The 19047-nt window shown below is 48.6% G+C and overlaps 1 protein-coding gene across 4 annotated transcripts in view; it reads right to left on the bottom strand.

Annotated features, from left to right (window-relative positions):
- Window positions 1-8550: 8550 nt before the first annotated feature.
- Window positions 8551-19047, bottom strand: part of LOC125946704 (uncharacterized) — a 103412-nt gene continuing 92915 nt past the window's right edge. For all 4 annotated transcript variants that reach the window (XM_049670558.1, XM_049670556.1, XM_049670557.1 and 1 more), the window contains one exon: window positions 8551-8703. In XM_049670558.1, the coding sequence (XP_049526515.1) occupies window positions 8666-8703 (38 nt within the window). In that variant the 3' untranslated portion in view covers window positions 8551-8665. The remainder of the gene's footprint in view (window positions 8704-19047) is intronic.

Here is a 19047-nt window from a genome sequence, read left to right as displayed (position 1 = left end):
GCACTTAATTGAAGCGAAAATCGGAAACTCTGCTTTATCAAACCAATTATAAAAATCTTCGTTTTTTTATTATATTAGAACACTACATGGCTGCGTTATATAGCATACATCTATGTAGGATGTGTTTATACATCAGTGAACGCCATAAAAGCCTCTGTACATTTAACTACAAAAATCATAGTGTGCATTCTCTATTGAGCGGCTGCTGGAAACTAGATGCTAAATGTCTTCAGTGTTTATACATCAGGCATATAAGCTGATAATCTGCATAAGTTTATCTGCAGAAATTGTGATGTCTATTCTGTACTGAGTGACTGCTGCCAACTTGATGCTAAATGTCTGTAGTGTTTATACATCAGGCATATAAGCTGAAAATCTGCAGAGGTGTATCTGCAGAAATTGTGATGTGTATTCTCTACTGAGTGACTGCTGACAACTTGATGTTAAATGTCTGTAGTGTTTATACATCAGGAACATAAGTTGCAAATCTGCATAGGTTTCTCTGCAGAAATCGTGATGTGTATTCTCTACTGAGTGACTGCTGCCAACTTGATGTTAAAAGTCATCAGCTGTTGAGTTTATGATAACACTCTGATGTATCATCAAAAACATATCAAGATGTAATCAGAAATTCAAGAACCATTTTTGTAAGGGCGCTGTTGTCAGAGAGGTCAAAGTGTGGGTAGAAGTTGGTGCCTGCATTTTTATTTGGTTAATCCAGTTATTCCTTATACATTTCAGTAGGTGCACTGCGTCAACAACATAAAAGAGCGGCCGGGATGGGTCCGCAGGGTGGGGATACATAATTCTAAGTTTGCGTGGTTCACTAAACATCATCTTTGCTTTTCTCTTCAACGAATTATTGTCCCAGACAACTGCCACAACCTTAAACCTAATTTCTTCCTGACGCAGAATAACCTTCTTCAGTATGATATGGAGATCATCACTAGTCAATGTTTTCACTGGAAGAATATTGGCCACCTCTCTAAATGATGTCAGCAGGCTTTGAATCATAAAAACGTGAGCTGATGTTGCTGCGTCACTGGAATTTGCAGCCGCACCACATATGCTCCCGCCTTTATAGTCAAGGAAAGGCTTGATGTGAATCTCATCCAACATCAACGTAACCCAAGTCTAATGAGGCTGCAGCTCCTTAACTCTGTGTGCGTCACATTGTAGAAAACTGCGCCATAAAGACTCTGCCTGTGGGGCTAGCTGGTAAGATGAGCACACATTTCGTATTGTGCTCTGGTGAGGCAAAGTCAGTCCGCTTACTTTCTTAAAAACTTGTACGCATGTGCTGACATGGTGTACAAAATACAATAGAGTACCATTAGTCGAGAACTGTACTGGACACGCCCTTTAGCAAGTGTTAACAGCTGTTCCTTCAAAAACTTCAAGTCTCTCTCTTTTCTGCATGACTGTTGCCGTCAAGCTTGTCAAGGAGAACACTGATTGCATCCACCAAGTAGCAGTTTTCTTCCTCACATGACAACACAAACAGACTGTCCAAAACTTTAATCAAGAATCTGGCACCGTTTACTGTGTCTGGAACAGCACCTTCTCTCAGCCTTTTGACTGGAACTTCTTGATAGCAGGCACTAAGTTTCAGGCTGTCAAACACTGTTATGGAGGCCTTCAAACATGGTTCACTCTCGTTTACAATGTAGAGGAACATTGTGCATCTCTCTGTATGTGCGACAGTCCACACATCTGGCACTGATGATGCTTGAAGGCATGCTTTCATTTCTTGGTGTGTTGAAACGTGTTGCCTTTCGTCCTCCGCTTCATACAATGCAATAGATTCTTGGATAGCACGAGCAAGTTCTGAGGCATCCTTTCGGTATCGCTTGATGTCTGGCGCTTCTCTCGAGCTCTGTTTTTCCTTCGAGAGGTATGAAGGACACCTGGGGAACACGCTAGGCACAGACCCAAGGCGCAGACGTGAAACAGGCAATGGTACTTCTACCACTTTTCCCGTCTTCCAGTCGGTATACGATGTCGTTCGTTCCAAGCATGATGGGTCGAATTGAAGGGCACAGACCTGCATAATACAAGATATGCATATGAATGACTGAGCAGCCAGTATAAGAAAAATGTGGTTGATCCCTCTTATATAGGAATCGGTATAGAACACGAAAGTGAAACGTGTCTTCACAGAAGTAGTGTAATGTTTATTGCACATTGATATATAATGTCTATTGGTGTTTTGTGGCTAAAGCGCCCTTAGGCGTTGATGCACCCACGCTGACGCCTGGTGGCACGTCTCCTCCATCACGACTACCAACGTCGATGACCATGAGCAACCGTCGTGCATATGGAAGCTGCACTACGCTGCACACGCTAGCACAACGCGAAAGACGAAGCACGTAACTGACACACTAATACAACGCGCAAGACAAAGCACGTAACTGAATCGTCACCGAGTCAAATCAGCGCGTACAGCGCGTCGTAATTGCAGCCTCCGCGATCAACTTCAGAAACATTTTCAGAGCTAATTGCGGAGGCCACGCTCCGCTGTGCTGAGTACGGTGAACGCCACCTAGGTGGCGTTGGTAGTGCTTCTTGATGCCAGCGTCCCTTCGAATGCTGGCATCGAGGCGTCGTAGTGCTGAGACCACCGAAGCGTTCACTGTCGGTGCGCGTTAGTGTCATAATGCAGTACTTCTCTTTTCTGCTCGTAGGCGGCGGCACCGCCCCGAGCAAGAGCGCGGGTACACGGAGGAGTGTTAGATATATAAGGCGCGTCTGTGTAGCTCTCTGCAAATGCGTTTGTGGCGCAATGGGTTAAACGCTCGGCGATCTATCGTCGCAGACCGAGAGGTCGTGGGTTCGATTTCCAAATTTTGCATGTTTGTGGAACTTTTTCTTCTGGTTTCTTTCTTTGTATTATGTTCTATGACGTATTTCCGTGACGGAAATACGTCAGTGAAGTCTTGGTGGACCCCGGCATAAAACACCTTCGTGTTAAAAATTACTCATGAGCCGTGACTGCCACAGCAATAAAATGCCCCACAAACGTTATGGATTTCCCGCATTTCCTTCCTAACTGTTCCGTAATACATACGTAAACACTAAAACACTTATTAACAAAGATATTGCTTGTGTAATAAGAAAAGCAAAAAAAAAAACTCATTCATTTAGGGCAAAGAACGGTAAATCTGCGCACAGATTATCATCATCATCGGCCTATATTTATGTCCACTGCTGGACGAAGGCCTCTCCTTGCGATCTCCGATTACCCCTGTATTGCGCTAGCTGATTACAACTTGCGCCTCCAAATATCCTAACTTTATCACCCCACCTAGTTTTGTGCCGTCCTCGACAGCGCTTCCCTTCTCTTGCACCCATGTACGCAGGCACCGACAACACACCTACAGCAAAATATAAAGCTATTCAACTGCGTTATTAACATGCTGAATTTTTCCCTAGGACTAGCTTCCGCAGTCTTCGGCGTTAAGTCTTCCACCAAGACTTTTGCATTTGACAGCTTACACATGAGCATGCACTGATTAATACAGTTATGCGAAGTTATCAGAAGGTTGCGTGTTCGACTCACGTCCGGGGCACCAATATTGTAGATATAGTATGCATGCGTTGCGCGTGAAGAAGTTGCTTAAGCACGAGCACGGAGGAAGATTATTTAGAAGTAGAAACTCCCGACAGCGCGTGCGCTTGCGTGTGACCAGATAACGTCACATTAGGATGCGCCGACGGGGGCGCATGTAGTGGCGGCGCCTTGCAGCGCGTCATGCAAGCAGCAGCGAAAAAAAAAGAACAAGCAGAAGCTCGACGGGCTGCTCGGGCGCGTTCTCTTCGGCGGCGCCCGTGTCTCCCACTCAAAGCAGACGCCAAGCAGACGACACGGGCGTTCGGCGTTCGCTTCAGCGTGCACGCCGTAACGCTGTTATTGTGGGCCTTTAGGTCAAAGAACAGCGGTGTCTGTTCGAGGGCCGTAATACTAACAACGCTGATACGTGCAGTGTACCCTTGTTCAGAATTTGCTAGCCTAAGATAGGACGCAGGTGGGACGCGTGAGTGCCCTCAGTAGATCATAGAGTTTCTCACTATAACACCTAGAGGGTAATGAGGCGCCACCGTCTATGCGACTTTCTTAAAGGGCGATGTGCCTTCATGGGAATTATGGGATATGTGTCTGCGAGGCTTGTGTTGGCTGGTGTTGTACGAGGCTTCGTCTCAAACGTGGATATCGCTACACAAAAAACGCGTTGTTAAAATAAAATCTTCATAAAGGCTTTCATTCACCTATATTACATCTCTCAATAAAGTTTACTCACGTACAATGCAATGATGAGGCATTATTGTAGGAAGACGTGACGGCGGTCGACAAGGCATACCTTCGTCCTCAAGTTCATTTCAAGGGTAAATGCGAAGCGTCGACCGGAGTGGGGGATGCAACATCCAGCCCGGCCGAAATAGAGAGAGCGTACTGTTCGGTGCTCGTGACTTGAGACACGCGAGATGCGCGCCATTCATTGGTATTACGCGTGTTGTATCTATGACACTACAAGAATATATGCTGATACTATAGCCGCTCAGTAGCTGGTTTCGTTATTACTGAGAGAGTGTGCGTTTCCAAACTGAATGTTTCATATCTTTGTTTTATGGTAATGTAATACCCCTGACACACGGGCAAAAGTCCTTTGCAGGAAACCCCTTTTGTTACTCCAAAGGGCCCTTTGCAGAAAGGAGTTGCGCCGATGACACACGGCATCGCACTAACTTCTTTATGTAGTTCCTCAGATGAACGCGAAAAAAAAGCGTTGTTTCTAAAAGAAGCAAGACAGAAAACATTTACAAAAAGCTGTGCATATAGATAATGTTTAGTGATTGCAGAACCTAAACCATTTTTTCCCATTTTTATGGCTTATAATGCGTATATTCGAAATTCAACATGGCGGCGCTAGCGACGTGGTGCGAGCGTTTGAGAGTATAGCTAGCGTAGATCTTTACTGTTTGACAAATTGTATTGCCGCTAAACATTGATACATTTTCCAAGGTAAAAAAATACTTACGGGGCACCGTAGTTATGTCACACGTTTTCGTCTATTGATGTGTTGTACACGCTGTATGCGAGAGTACACGTTCCCGCTCGAAAAGTAGACGCCCGATCCTCTTTCCCGCACAAGAACTTTGCCGGCGGGGGGGGGGGGGGGGGGGGGGGGGAGATACTCCTTTGTCATGTGTCAGTGGCATAGGTCGGCGCACTCACTCATGAGTGCACTCACTCACACTCACTCACACTCATTTCAAAGGCGTGAGTGCGAGTGCGAGTGAGTGGCAGTGAGTGTGAGTGGAGGTGAGTGCGAGTGCGAGTGAGTGCCAGTGAGTGTGAGTGGAGGTGAGTGCGAGTGCGAGTGAGTGCCAGTGAGTGTGAGTGGAGGTGAGTGCGAGCGCGAGTGAGTGCCAGTGAGTGTGAGTGCAGGTGAGTGCGAGTGCGAGTGAGTGCCAGTGAGTGTGAGTGCAGGTGAGTGCGAGTGCGAGTGAGTGCCAGTGAGTGTGAGTGGAGGTGAGTGCGAGTGCGAGTGAGTGCCACTGAGTGTGAGTGCCAGTGAGTGTGAGTAGAGGTGAGTGCGAGTGCGAGTGAGTGCCAGTGAGTGTGAGTGGAGGTGAGTGCGAGCGCGAGTGAGTGCCACTGAGTGTGAGTGCGAGTGAGTGCGAGTGCGAGTGAGTGCCACTGAGTGTGAGTGCGAATGAGTGCGAGTGCGAGTGAGTGCCGCTCGATGTGAGTGCGAATGAGTGCGAGTGCGAGTGAGTGCCGCTGAATGTGAGTGGGATGAGTGCGAGTGCGAGTGAGTGCCAGTGAGTGTGAGTGGAGGTGAGTGCGAGTGCGAGTGAGTGCCATTGAGTGTGAGTGCGAGTGAGTGCGAGTGCGAGTGAGTGCGAGTGCGAGTGAGTGCCACTGAGTGTGAGTGCGAGTGAGTGCGAGTGCGAGTGAGTGCCACTGAGTGTGAGTGCGAGTGAGTGCGAGTGCGAGTGAGTGCCACTGAGTGTGAGTGCGAATGAGTGCGAGTGCGAGTGAGTGCCGCTGGATGTGAGTGCGAATGAGTGCGAGTGCGAGTGAGTGCCGCTGAATGTGAGTGGGGTGAGTGCGAGTGCGAGTGAGTGCCAGTGAGTGTGAGTGGAGGTGAGTGCGAGTGCGAGTGAGTGCCACTGAGTGTGAGTGCGAGTGAGTGCGAGTGAGTGCCACTGAGTGTGAGTGCGAATGAGTGCGAGTGCGAGTGAGTGCCGCTGAGTGTGAGTGCGAGTGAGTGCGAGTGCGAGTGAGTGCCGCTGAATGTGAGTGGGGTGAGTGCGAGTGCGAGTGAGTGCCAGTGAGTGTGAGTGGAGGTGAGTGCGAGTGAGTGCCATTGAGTGTGAGTGCGAGTGAGTGCGAGTGAGTGCCACTGAGTGTGAGTGCGAATGAGTGCGAGTGCGAGTGAGTGCCGCTGGATGTGAGTGCGAATGAGTGCGAGTGCGAGTGAGTGCCGCTGAATGTGAGTGGGGTGAGTGCGAGTGCGAGTGAGTGCCAGTGAGTGTGAGTGGAGGTGAGTGCGAGTGCGAGTGAGTGCCATTGAGTGTGAGTGCGAGTGAGTGCGAGTGCGAGTGAGTGCCACTGAGTGTGAGTGCGAATGAGTGCGAGTGCGAGTGAGTGCCGCTGGATGTGAGTGCGAATGAGTGCGAGTGCGAGTGAGTGCCGCTGAATGTGAGTGGGGTGAGTGCGAGTGCGAGTGAGTGCCAGTGAGTGTGAGTGGAGGCGAGTGCGAGTGCGAGTGAGTGCGAGTGCGAGTGAGTGCCACTGAGTGTGAGTGCGAATGAGTGCGAGTGCGAGTGAGTGCCGCTGGATGTGAGTGCGAATGAGTGCGAGTGCGAGTGAGTGCCGCTGAATGTGAGTGGGGTGAGTGCGAGTGCGAGTGAGTGCCAGTGAGTGTGAGTGGAGGTGAGTGCGAGTGCGAGTGAGTGCCACTGAGTGTGAGTGCGAGTGAGTGCGAGTGCGAGTGAGTGCCACTGAGTGTGAGTGCGAATGAGTGCGAGTGCGAGTGAGTGCCGCTGGATGTGAGTGCGAATGAGTGCGAGTGCGAGTGAGTGCCGCTGAATGTGAGTGGGGTGAGTGCGAGTGCGAGTGAGTGCCAGTGAGTGTGAGTGGAGGTGAGTGCGAGTGCGAGTGAGTGCCACTGAGTGTGAGTGCGAGTGAGTGCGAGTGCGAGTGAGTGCCACTGAGTGTGAGTGCGAATGAGTGCGAGTGCGAGTGAGTGCCGCTGGATGTGAGTGCGAGTGAGTGCGAGTGCGAGTGAGTGCCACTGAGTGTGAGTGCGATGAGTGCGAGTGCGAGTGAGTGCCGCTGGATGTGAGTGCGAAGTGCGATGTGCCGAGTGAGTGCCGCTGAATGTGAGTGGAGGTGAGTGCGAGTGCGAGTGAGTGCCAGTGAGTGTGAGTGGAGGTGAGTGCGAGTGCGAGTAAGTGCCACTGAGTGTGAGTGCGAGTGAGTGCGAGTGCGAGTGAGTGCCACTGAGTGTGAGTGCGAATGAGTGCGAGTGCGAGTGAGTGCCGCTGGATGTGAGTGCGAATGAGTGCGAGTGCGAGTGAGTGCCGCTGAATGTGAGTGGGGTGAGTGCGAGTGCGAGTGAGTGCCAGTGAGTGTGAGTGGAGGTGAGTGCGAGTGCGAGTGAGTGCCACTGAGTGTGAGTGCGAGTGAGTGCGAGTGCGAGTGAGTGCCACTGAGTGTGAGTGCGAATGAGTGCGAGTGCGAGTGAGTGCCGCTGGATGTGAGTGCGAATGAGTGCGAGTGCGAGTGAGTGCCGCTGAATGTGAGTGGGGTGAGTGCGAGTGCGAGTGAGTGCCAGTGAGTGTGAGTGGAGGTGAGTGCGAGTGCGAGTGAGTGCCATTGAGTGTGAGTGCGAGTGAGTGCGAGTGCGAGTGAGTGCCACTGAGTGTGAGGGCGAGTGAGTGCGAGTGCGAGTGAGTGCCACTGAGTGTGAGTGCGAATGAGTGCGAGTGCGAGTGAGTGCCGCTGGATGTGAGTGCGAATGAGTGCGAGTGCGAGTGAGTGCCGCTGAATGTGAGTGGGGTGAGTGCGAGTGCGAGTGAGTGCCAGTGAGTGTGAGTGGAGGTGAGTGCGAGTGCGAGTGAGTGCCATTGAGTGTGAGTGCGAGTGAGTGCGAGTGCGAGTGAGTGCCAGTGAGTGTGAGTGGAGGTGAGTGCGAGTGCGAGTGAGTGTGGGGCCTGGAAAAAATTATGGTGAGTGAGTGTGAGTGAGCGTTCTCCCACACTGCTGACCTATGTGTGTCACTACGCTTGAACGCCTTTCCGGTAGATGTCCTTTTACCTAAAGGTCTTTAGAGTGCCCGTGTGTCAGGGGTATAACCAAGTGTAAGCTACTGAAAACTGAAAGCCGCTGAAAAATAGGAGACGGTGCACCTACTAACAAGCTTTTCCGTTTTTTATTGAATGCATACGAGTATGTTTTATCACGATTACAATTTGAATTTGGCTCGGGAAGTTATATTCGCCATTCTTTTAGAGAGATAAAAATCGCAACACAAACATATATGCTATGGAACCTTCGTCTAGGTCCTTTTATTCATCAACTGTTTGGAGATTAAGTACGTGTAAAACAAAAATCCTTCACGAAGATATTTCCCTCGTGCTGCATTTGAATGTCACATCAAGGAAATCCGTCACAGTCTTTGACAGGATCCTTATCTGTAATGAAACAAAGTTAAAATGATACAATGACTAGCTGCCTTCACGAAGCGGAAACTATAGGGAGCAAATTCCAACAACTTCCAATAACTCTATAACCAGGGCAGCAATCGCATGCACAAAATATACGAGTTCTTAGGAGCACTATATACAGCCCCCACTATTTTTATCACAGAAGTCACGCGTACGAATGGATGTCCAGAGCAGCCCCTCATCTCTGTGGCGAAAGGAAATGTCATGGTGAGGGCTTTCGTAACACTGCTTGCGGTCTTGTTGGATGGCTTTTATTATTGAGTCGAGCCCCTTGTCGACATCCACCGAGTCTTGAGATTAACTGTTCGAACACAGACGCCGATAAGCTAGTAGGCACACTGAAGAAAGAATTTTCGAGAGCAAAAATCGGCTAACAGCTATAAACGAAGTAGGAAGGCGACTAACCAGTGTTGCGGCTTGGGGTATCATGTTGGCCTGGAATCCTCCAGGCATAGGGATGAGTACGTCCGGGAGTAGGAGCGAAAGAAAAAGGTTTTATTTTACATATTAACATTGGCTCCAGATATGGAATCTCACTCCATGTAGGATCCCTTTAAATGTCTGAGCACACATCAAGACACGTCAGGACACACTCATTGCATCAAAGTTGCCCGCTTTTAAAATAGCCGTCTTCCTTAGGCGACTAGACCAGGGAATCTGATGACTGTGTCTCGGCCAATCATAATCGTCGAACCCTTTGCAAAATCCCACGTATTCTATCGCATCGTTCCCCCGGACTCCGCCTCCAATGTTGTGCGATCGCCCTCGCATACGAGGCAACCACGTCGCAATTTATTAACCTGAATCCTACACAGCTCCCATGGTAATTCTTGACGTTTGCCCCTTGCGACATTTAGTGCAATCTCCATGACACTCAGTGCCAGGGCTGCGTCGCCATCTGGGCGGGCACTGCGGAAGGGGCTGCCTCGTGGCAAGCACAAAACTAATTCGCTTTGCCATTTGAGACGTAACAGACTCCTATATATCGCCGGTAGATTCGACCTGAGGGTGACAAGCTCTCAGGCTGCGCGAAGTGTCGATGATTGATCTTCCAGATGTTAAGGATGATGACACACTCCAGCTTGGAGTGCCAACATTTTCTTCGTTGCGGCCCTGGGAACACACAAGCACACACTCCCTGGCATCACGCAGGCCCACAAAAGAACACAGGGTGCAGGAAAGCGCCGTACTCGCATCGAGAGTCATCGGGTCTTGCGAACATATCAACGCACCTGCCTTGTCGAATAAAAGCACGGAAGCAGCCATCATTTCACTAAACCTTCGCTGAAGCCCACAATTTTGAGATTTAGCCACGGTTCATAACCTTCGCGCAACATCCGACACGGAGGAGTCATCCCCAGAAGAAAGCACCATATGGCGCGAAAGCGCCCCAGATCTACTTAATTCAACAAGGTTCGCTTGACCCAATAACTTAAACCCAAACTTTTGTGCCGTCAGAGTGAGCTCTCATGTTCCTCTGAGTTCAACTAAGCCAGACTGTCGCGCTGCACGAGACCAAATGCAAGATAGACAACAATTCCCTAAATACATGAAAACTGAAATATACGCAGCACAAACGCCATGATCAGTATGTTCGTACTCAACATCCGTTGTTATCGCACGTACTATAGTGTCACTGGAGCCTCGTTGTTTCATGAATGTGCTATCAGGGTCGCTCGCATTTTACGATCAAAACTATTCGCTCATACGTGTGACTCACGCACTACCATTTTCTAGCTCTTGTCCACAAAGGAGATGCAGTAAAAGAAATAACGAAAAAAAAGTATTGCGTAAATTACGTGCTCTAAACTACAACGTGATTCGCACTTATTTCTCAATAATTATGCCCGTGCTTTAAGCGACACTCAAACGCTACTGTCTTATATTTACAAGTGTGAGAAACGCACCAACGCTTTGCTCCTTTGTGTCTGCTGTCTGCGCGAGACACGCTTTACTGTAACAGTGCAAACGCTGCAGTTTGCAGTTTAAACAACGGCTCCTCTAAATACCGCGTTTTAGCTTCAAAGAAAAAACCACGCGAACACTTCCGAAAAGTGAACTGATACTGAAGGGCACCTTTACAGGCTTCAGATAAATAACTTGAGCTTGATGTTGCAAGTGTATCTCACGCACAGAAAAGGCCTATCTGCTTAAAAAAGAAGCCTATCTGTTTTAAAAAGAACGAATAATCGAGAAAACGAAGTTTCAAAAATCCATGCCCGCGCGAACAATCGCTATCGGAATTTTGGTGAGCTTCTCAAACAATCTAAACACAGATCAAAGCTTTCTGTCCGCAACGATCCCTAGATCTCTAAGCGTCTAACCCCACACTAAAAATAAAGAAACAAATAAACTGTTTCCGAAAAACATGTTGCGTATACCGCTTTTCATTCAGTACTCGACCCATACTCGAGATGGGCGTGGTCTAAAAACTAGTCTTGTCAACAAGGGAATACAAAGGTCATGTAGGCAATTCCCCTCGCTGCAGACCCCGACACTTTACATACAGGCAACATGCCATCTAGAAATCGCACTGCAATTTCACGGTCACGTATGACTGCTTCGCGCCACCTCGCTTCCCTGACTCATACATAGTGCACCTCAAGAAAAAAAAAAAACAAGAAAAGAACGCCCAAGCACTCCGTACAGATGGTTAACCGGCGAAGCTGAAACATGCGGCCCCGGTGTTTAGCAGTGGGCTAATCCCAACGCTGTATTGAAGCGTTTCTCAATTATTGGTTACATGTTTGTGTTTCTAGTGGAACGTAAGCGCCAATAACGGGCGGATGCTGCTACCACGACGCCGAGCTAACTCGAGATATCGAACGCCTGCGGCAACGGTGAGCCGAGGAGGAGGCGTTGCGGGCAGAGCAGCGTCAACGTGGCAATGGCGGGAAAGCGCTCGCCGGGGCCAACGCCCGCTTTCTGCGGGAGTTTCTCGAGAGGCACTTTAACTTCGGCTGCGACCGTGGCTGCGACGAAACGTCCTCGTTGAAATCGCGAAGTGGGACGCAAGCGCCAGTGGCGGGCGGACGCTGCTAATCACGACGCCGAGCTAACTCGAGATATCGAACGCATGCTACAACGGCGAGCCGAGGAAACGGCGTTGCTGGCAGAGCAGCGTCAACGTGGCAATGGCGGGAAAGCGCTCGCTAACGACGTCACTAACGGCGCTGCCAATAGCGCGCGCGCTTGGGTGCGACATAGAGAACGACGTAACTGACGGCGCAGCCAATGGAGACGTTTAGAGAAACATTGGGACGAACGGTTTTTCGTTTCGTCTAGGCGTATGCAGCTTTCGCTTTAAAAGAAGCGAACAAGAGGGAACATCCTTTCCCTCTGGCTTCTGCCCCCCTTCGCGCCGAACATTCCTTTCTTTTCTTTCTCGTCCGGCGGCTTGCACGCACTCTGACTGGAAATATTGCACACAACAAATGCGAATTTCTATCTATTTGGCTACTATCCCCACAGGGTTTAGCGCCTTTCGCTTTATCCAGCCGTGTTGCCTCCTCTGCCGTCTTCCTGACTCTAGAACGCCCATTTCTACTAGAACGCTTTCTGCTGCTCCTTTCCGAACCTTCCGTTTGCATCTCGGCCTGACCGGCACTCATATCGTCGGTCACAATTGCCACCAGTATGATTTGTGCGTAAATTGAATAAATGAATGAAATGAATGAATGAATGAATGAAATGAAATGAATGAATGAAATGAATGCCACCTCGACCGACGGAGAGTTTAAAACACCTTGGTACAATGAAGCTATTTTCTTTGGTACAACGAAGCTCGTCAACGTGGCAGTTCTAAATAGCTGCACTGCCCTGCCTACATAGTGTTTTAGAGCAATTTTCTGACCGACTGAACTGTGAACTGGTGATCTTGTCTAACTAGTCAGGGTCGCTTCGGTCTTCTGTAAAGAGCTAACTTCGCCACGTACTCCCTTGATGACTGTTCCAAATCGTCCACAACTGGCCTAGCTGCTTCTCTAGCCTTCCATTAGCACAGTATCTCGTCGTGCTACTTCTTCGCACATTCCGTGTACCCCTTCTGCGGGTATCTGACATTTCTGCTGCTTTGCTTCAAACTCCTGTTCGAATCTTTCAATTTCTTGATTGAGAGCTTTCATCTCTTCTTCTTATTGCTGAATCCAATCCTGTCTTTTAAATTCCTGCTCAAGCCTATAACTGCTCCCTGTTCCTCTCTGTTAAAATTAGGTTGCTAAAGTATTGAAGGTATTCCAGGTCACTGTTGTTTTCTAAGATGACTCTACGAATTTCGGTGTCTGACCTGTCATCCTGTACCTCCACGTTGAGCTCTTCACGCAGCCTTAACAAGGTAGTTCTTGTTGAACTCATTAGGTCCATGGTCACTACAAAGCTTTGGCTCAGCCATTCCACAATACTTCCTGCGAAACCAGCAGAAATTGCAATGGAAGTAATAAACTACCAGTGGTTGAATTCTGTTTTCCCAAGAGAAATTGAAGCCTGGCAAATATAGCAGAAACGAAACGCCTATCCACCGAATTAGCACCAAGTCCCCACGTTTTCCTCCACTGCATCGCATCAATTTCAAGAAGTCGTCAATCATAAGTTGCCTTCAGTTGATTATAATTCCGGTCGATCTTCACGTCCCCATTATTCCCACACAAGTATGAGGTCTGGCTTCAGTATGTGGTTCAAATCTATTGCTGAAAGCTGCTTTATGCTGAGATGCGCAACAACCTCGTTATCACAATAGGCAGTTGTATACGCTCTAATGGTTTTCAGTTAGTCTATGCTAAATGTCCCGATGAATCTCAAACACAAAGCCAGGCAATCACCCTGTACCGTGCAGTCATGATGCGCGGTGTTTATCCAGCCATTCGCGAACCAGTTCTTAGCCATTGACTTTGGGTGTAGGTTCCATGCCCCCACGGCCGCCAGTGGCTCGCGAAGCAGTTGGTGACTGGCGTTGGCTTCAGGTTTCATGTCACCGCTGCCATCCAGTCGCTCGCGAACCAGTTGGCGATTAGCGTTGGCTGCAGGTTGCATCTCACCACTGCCACCTAGTTGTTAAGGCTCAGGGTAGTGTTTAGGCCAGAGATCCTCGAGGCCTAGCAGAGAGTACGCCCTGGAGTAGGAGCGAAAGAAAAATGTTTCATTTTACGTATTGACACTGGCTACACATTGTATGACCATTCCACGTAGCAGCACTTTAAACGTAGAAGCTCACTACATGTCTGAGCCAACGTCAGGACACATTCAGTGCACACAAGATGTCCCCTTTTAAAGCACTCGTTGTTCTAGTTGACTAGACCAGAGAATCTGATGAGCGTGTCTTGGCCAATCATAATCGTCGAACCGTTCGCAAAATCCCACACGCCATCACACCATTCTACCGGACTCCATTTCTAATGCTGCGCGAGCACCCCACATATAAGGCAGCCATGTGGCAATTTGGGGACCTGAAGTCAACGCACTTGCCATAGAAGTCCTTGACGCTGGCCCCTTGCATCAACTAGTGGGATCTCCGTGAAAGTCAGCTTGCAGCGACCCCGGAAGCCTGGCCTCACTGTTACCGCATCTACAGAATTCGTTGATCGTTGTCACCTTGAGGGGAGCTTCTTTGTTGACCCATCAACAGTTGGCGCCAGGGCTGCGTCGCCATCTGGGCGGGTGCTGGGGAAGGATCTCCCTCGCGGGAAGCGCCTAAGAATGACTTTCGCCGTTTTGAGCCTAACACCAGTAAGTTCGTTGGACAGAGGTGATATCGGGAAACTTCACAACTAGAAGAATTATGTCCGAAGTTGTAGTGGTCTCATGCTATATACATATGCATTATGACAGGCAATGTCTGATGAAAGCTAACGTCGTCTTATTAGCTATTAGGCAGGTTCTGACTACTTCTACCAGGATCGTCAACAAAAAAGGCTTGCCTCAGTAACTCAACAGGAAGCAAGGCGTGCCATGACGTAACACGATGGATTACAGAACAAAGGTGGCCACGTCTGACACACAGCTACAGTGCAGAAGTGCGTTATTTACGTAGCGTGTAAGATTATCGACAGCAGCCATAACTCACTGACGTCCTGTTGGGGTGAAAGGAAGAGGTCCGAAGAGGTATATTCCAATGATATCGAAAGGTGTCTTCGAACATTTAATGGGTTGCTGCAGGCCAGAAGAAGGTGATCTGGGTAGTTCCTACCGTTTGAAAAGCGTGCCAGAAGCGACATATTTAACAACAAAGGTAGAATGGCCATGCTAGATGACACGACGCTTGATTCCGGTGCAGGTCTTGTGAAAATTTATGTGGTCAACACACTTACGGTACGCTGGTCGTCGCGGGAGGCTTCAGGGACCTGTGTGCGCAGTGAACGAGAAATAACTGGCACCAAACGGTGACCATCAGAAGAGTAAATGTAGCGGTGCAACACATAATTATCGGACCTAAACTGCTTAATTTGAGCATGAAGACAAGCATTAGGTGAACATGAAGTGCCACCTAACGGTATATTTCGATGGCACAATTGAATTTTCAATTCAATTCTGGGCTTTTAGGGGCCAAAACCACGATTTGATTATGAGGCACGTTGTAGTGGGGGACCCGGATTGATTTTGACCACCAGGGGATCTTTAACGTGCCCTCAATGCACGGGACAGGGACATTTTTTATTTCGCTCCCATAGAAATGCGGTCGCTGAAGTCGGGATTCGATCCTGCGACCTCGTGCTTAGCAGCGAAACACCATAGCCCCTAAGCCACCGCGGTGGGTTTGGTGGCAGTTTAGGCCAGCACGTCGGTGAGAGGAACTGAGTCCAGCGATTGGAGGGAAGCGTGTCGATATGCGCAAATGGTGACAGCGTCAGTGACGACGCTACCTCATGGCTCCGTGAAATTCAGTGCAGAAATATGCTCGCAGATGATAATGGAAGCGGTCAGCGAGAATGAGCGTCGGTAACATGATGTTTCTTGCCGAACTTGTACATCAGATCAAATTAAATACTTCTAACCGGAGCACCCAGCGTCCTAGATGTCCAGACATATTTTTCAGCGATGCCAACCAGTATAGTGCATGCTGCGAACTACGGTAAATTGGAGTCCATAATGATAGGGCCAAGTTTTTTGTACGGCCCAAACTACAGCAAGAAATGTCTGCTCTACTTTAGAGTAGTTATGTTTCGCAAGCCTTAATGTGCGGCTCGCGTGCAAGAACGATCTCTCGTGATATGTTGTCACGTTCCAAGTGAACACCGATCTTTTGAACACTAGCGTCGGTGTGCAAAACATAAGGCATGCTTTCAGCAAAATGACAGATAACGAGATCGGATGTTAAGGCGGGCTTGGGGGCTCAGAGAGCAGAATCACAGTGTTCAGTGCAAGTGAATGGAATTCCTGAGGCTAAAAGCTTGTGCAATGGCGATGCTATGTTCGCGAAGTGATGAATAAAGTGTCGGACACAGGAACGGCAACAATCTCCTCAAGGTCTGAGCGAACATAAGCGCAAGCTTTTGGGCCAGTTGGTGCATGATGAACTTGAAACAGTTCATCATGCGAATACAGCGTTTACACAAGGACGCGTACACAGGCAAACGGCGTGAGACACGGACGGACGCCCAGCGTCCGTCCATGCCAGCGTCCGTCCGCGTCTAACGCCTTTTCCTTGTGTACGCGTCCTTGGGTATTCGCTGGCGCCCCTTTTTAGGGGCTAACCTCCTTAGGGTCTAGCATCGTCCCGTGTCGCGCCGTCGTAGCCACGCTAGTACTCGCCGCTCCCGCTAGAGGCGCAGCTGTGCTCTTTCTCTCTACAAGAAAGAGCACAGCTGCGCCTCTGCGCGGTACAGAGGCGCAGCTGCGCGGTACAAGCTAAATTTTTGAAAAGGTATACAAAAATGCGAGATAAAGAACATGTGTAGTATACCTGATTAAATCAAGCAGGCTAGGTGACTATTTGTCGCCATCCCGTTTCAAAGGGGATGCCAATAAATCATCATCTCTCGTTCCCGACGCACGCTCTCTCTCTCTCTCTCTCGACCGTAGCTAGGGGCGCTGCGGTGTACAAGGGCTATATAAGCGCTGTATATACTGTACACATGTACAGTGTATATATATATATATATGTATATATATATATATATATATATGGGTGTGTGTGTGTGTGTGTGCGTGTGTGTGTGTGTGTATATGTATACTATATGTACGCCCCGCTCTGTCTTCTGGAAGCCGGAAGCGGAAGCCAGCTTCCGGCCTTTTGCCCGAATGCCGGTGCTTCGCCCACTCATCATCATTCACTTCGTGGATATGCAGTGTTTTTTTTTTTCAAGTTCTGAGCGTTCTGAATGAGGTCTGTGCCGGAAAGGTGCCCCTGAATGTTTGCTGGAGAATGGGCACTTTTTGGTGTGGAGCTGAAGACCAGCTTTACGAATTCATGTCAGAAATTCGTCCAACCATTGCGGTGCTGGCGAATAGCGAAAAAAATAACGACGCCTTAGACATAACACAAACAGGTTTTCCACTGCCGGCAGATTAGAACTGTGCCTATCTTCCGTTTAAAGGTTGCAGTATGGAATTACGTTTACCCCGTAAGCTCCGTCAGGTGTTGCAAAGGTTGTTTTGTCCCTGTCTCATTCGTGCATAGATATTTGCTAATAACCTAGTCAGCGGTGGAGACTTGAGAAATATTGAGCGCCATTGAGGGAGCTAGAAGCATCATCCATTCGTGGCATCCGATATACGTCGTTGCGCCTGATCTTACTAACTGCTCGATAATCGATGAGAAATTCTAAAATATCGTCCTTCTTCCGGAGTAGCATAACAGGAGACGACCGAGAGCTTAATGACAGAAGAAGACGAAGATGTTTAATTTTTTTCCAGATTATTATACACAAGTAACAAACACTTGTCGGTCCTGTAGCCGAATGTGGCGTTTCAACATGTCAGCGACGTTCTCGTCAATGATGTTCTGCTCCGCGGCAAAGGCATTGGTGGTGGCGTACAATGGGCTGCAGTGCGACGGAAGAACGGTGGAGAAGCTTTGAGTGCACCTCAAACAAAGTTGTGTTTTTGAAGCAGAAGTAAAAGGTTTTTTTTTATGCGCAATAGTGAGATCATTGTTTTGGTCGCGGTGAATACAGCGGTAGCATCGTCATGAGGAGGTGACGACAAAGTCGTATTTCTATGTGGAAGGGAACGAGTGTAAGAGATTCGGTGTCAGTAAAGCAAGTGCCTTGTCTAACATGCCGCCTGACCGAGTGCAAAGCACAAAGAAAGCAGTACACGGACTGAACTGGGTAGGAATGTGGTAGGAGGAAGAGGAGGAGGAGGGAGAAATCAACGAGGTGCTCTAGGGATATATATATATATATATATATATATATATATATAAACTACAAGGAGCACACATGAAAAAAGGCATGCTTATTGGATTACCTATGGGCCACGGCACAGCCTTCGTCTGAGTACAAAGAAAGTGGTATGCTCCGGACCACTGCAAATTGCAGTTTGCTCTCCTTTGCAACCTTTAATTATATTGAAATATAATGCCCGGTGAGAGTGGCAGGCACTGATATATGCAAGGGCTGAACCTGTTCTCATAGTATTAAAGTATACTTACAAACATCACTGGCGATTTAGCGTTATATGCAAGAAAAATGCGTTAGCAATACGTCTCCTCCCTTGGAGATCCCGGATGTAAGTTTTAAACCGCATTGACCACGTTGGAAGTGTTGTTCAGGACCTCACTCGTCCTATGTCCTGCCTCTTGAGGAGCAAAGTGCAACTGACAGTGTTCCGGAGCAGACCAGCGTCAGTTGCAAGAGTAAATTTGCAAGGAAGGTCATGGTCGCCAAACAGAAACAGCTTATGGTACCATAAGACAACTATAAATATTTGTCAAAATTATTAGGACCACAAAATAAATAACAGGGACCTTGCTGGAAGAATCAAATCGGAAGAAATTCAGGAAGGCGTTGGAGAAGTGCGTTGAAGACACTCTGAAATATTTTTATAGCGATAGGAGGCGATACTGACGCTCGAAGCGAGTTTTCACTGTCGCCGTCGTCACAACCGTGCTGTCACTCACGGAATGAACGGTGCACGCGCGTCCAACACGTGCTAGGTTACATTGTCTCTATAGACACTACTGCTTTGCAGTAGTGTGCATAAGCTGGTCTGAGCTGAACGTACAGTTAGCTTGAAGCTACCAACTCCACCACTTTTACTTTGGACTCATTTTGTTCCCTATTGATTTCAAACGCTTTCAACGCCGCTATCTGAGGGAGACAAGGAAATGCAGGGGGCTGTTCACCAAGGCCGATGGGCTATCCTACACATGGGCAA

Source organism: Dermacentor silvarum, chromosome 7 (genome assembly GCF_013339745.2).
Source record: "Dermacentor silvarum isolate Dsil-2018 chromosome 7, BIME_Dsil_1.4, whole genome shotgun sequence".
NCBI lineage: Eukaryota > Metazoa > Arthropoda > Arachnida > Ixodida > Ixodidae > Dermacentor > Dermacentor silvarum.
Note: the sequence above shows the minus strand (reverse complement) of the source record. Positions and strands in the feature narration are given on the sequence as shown.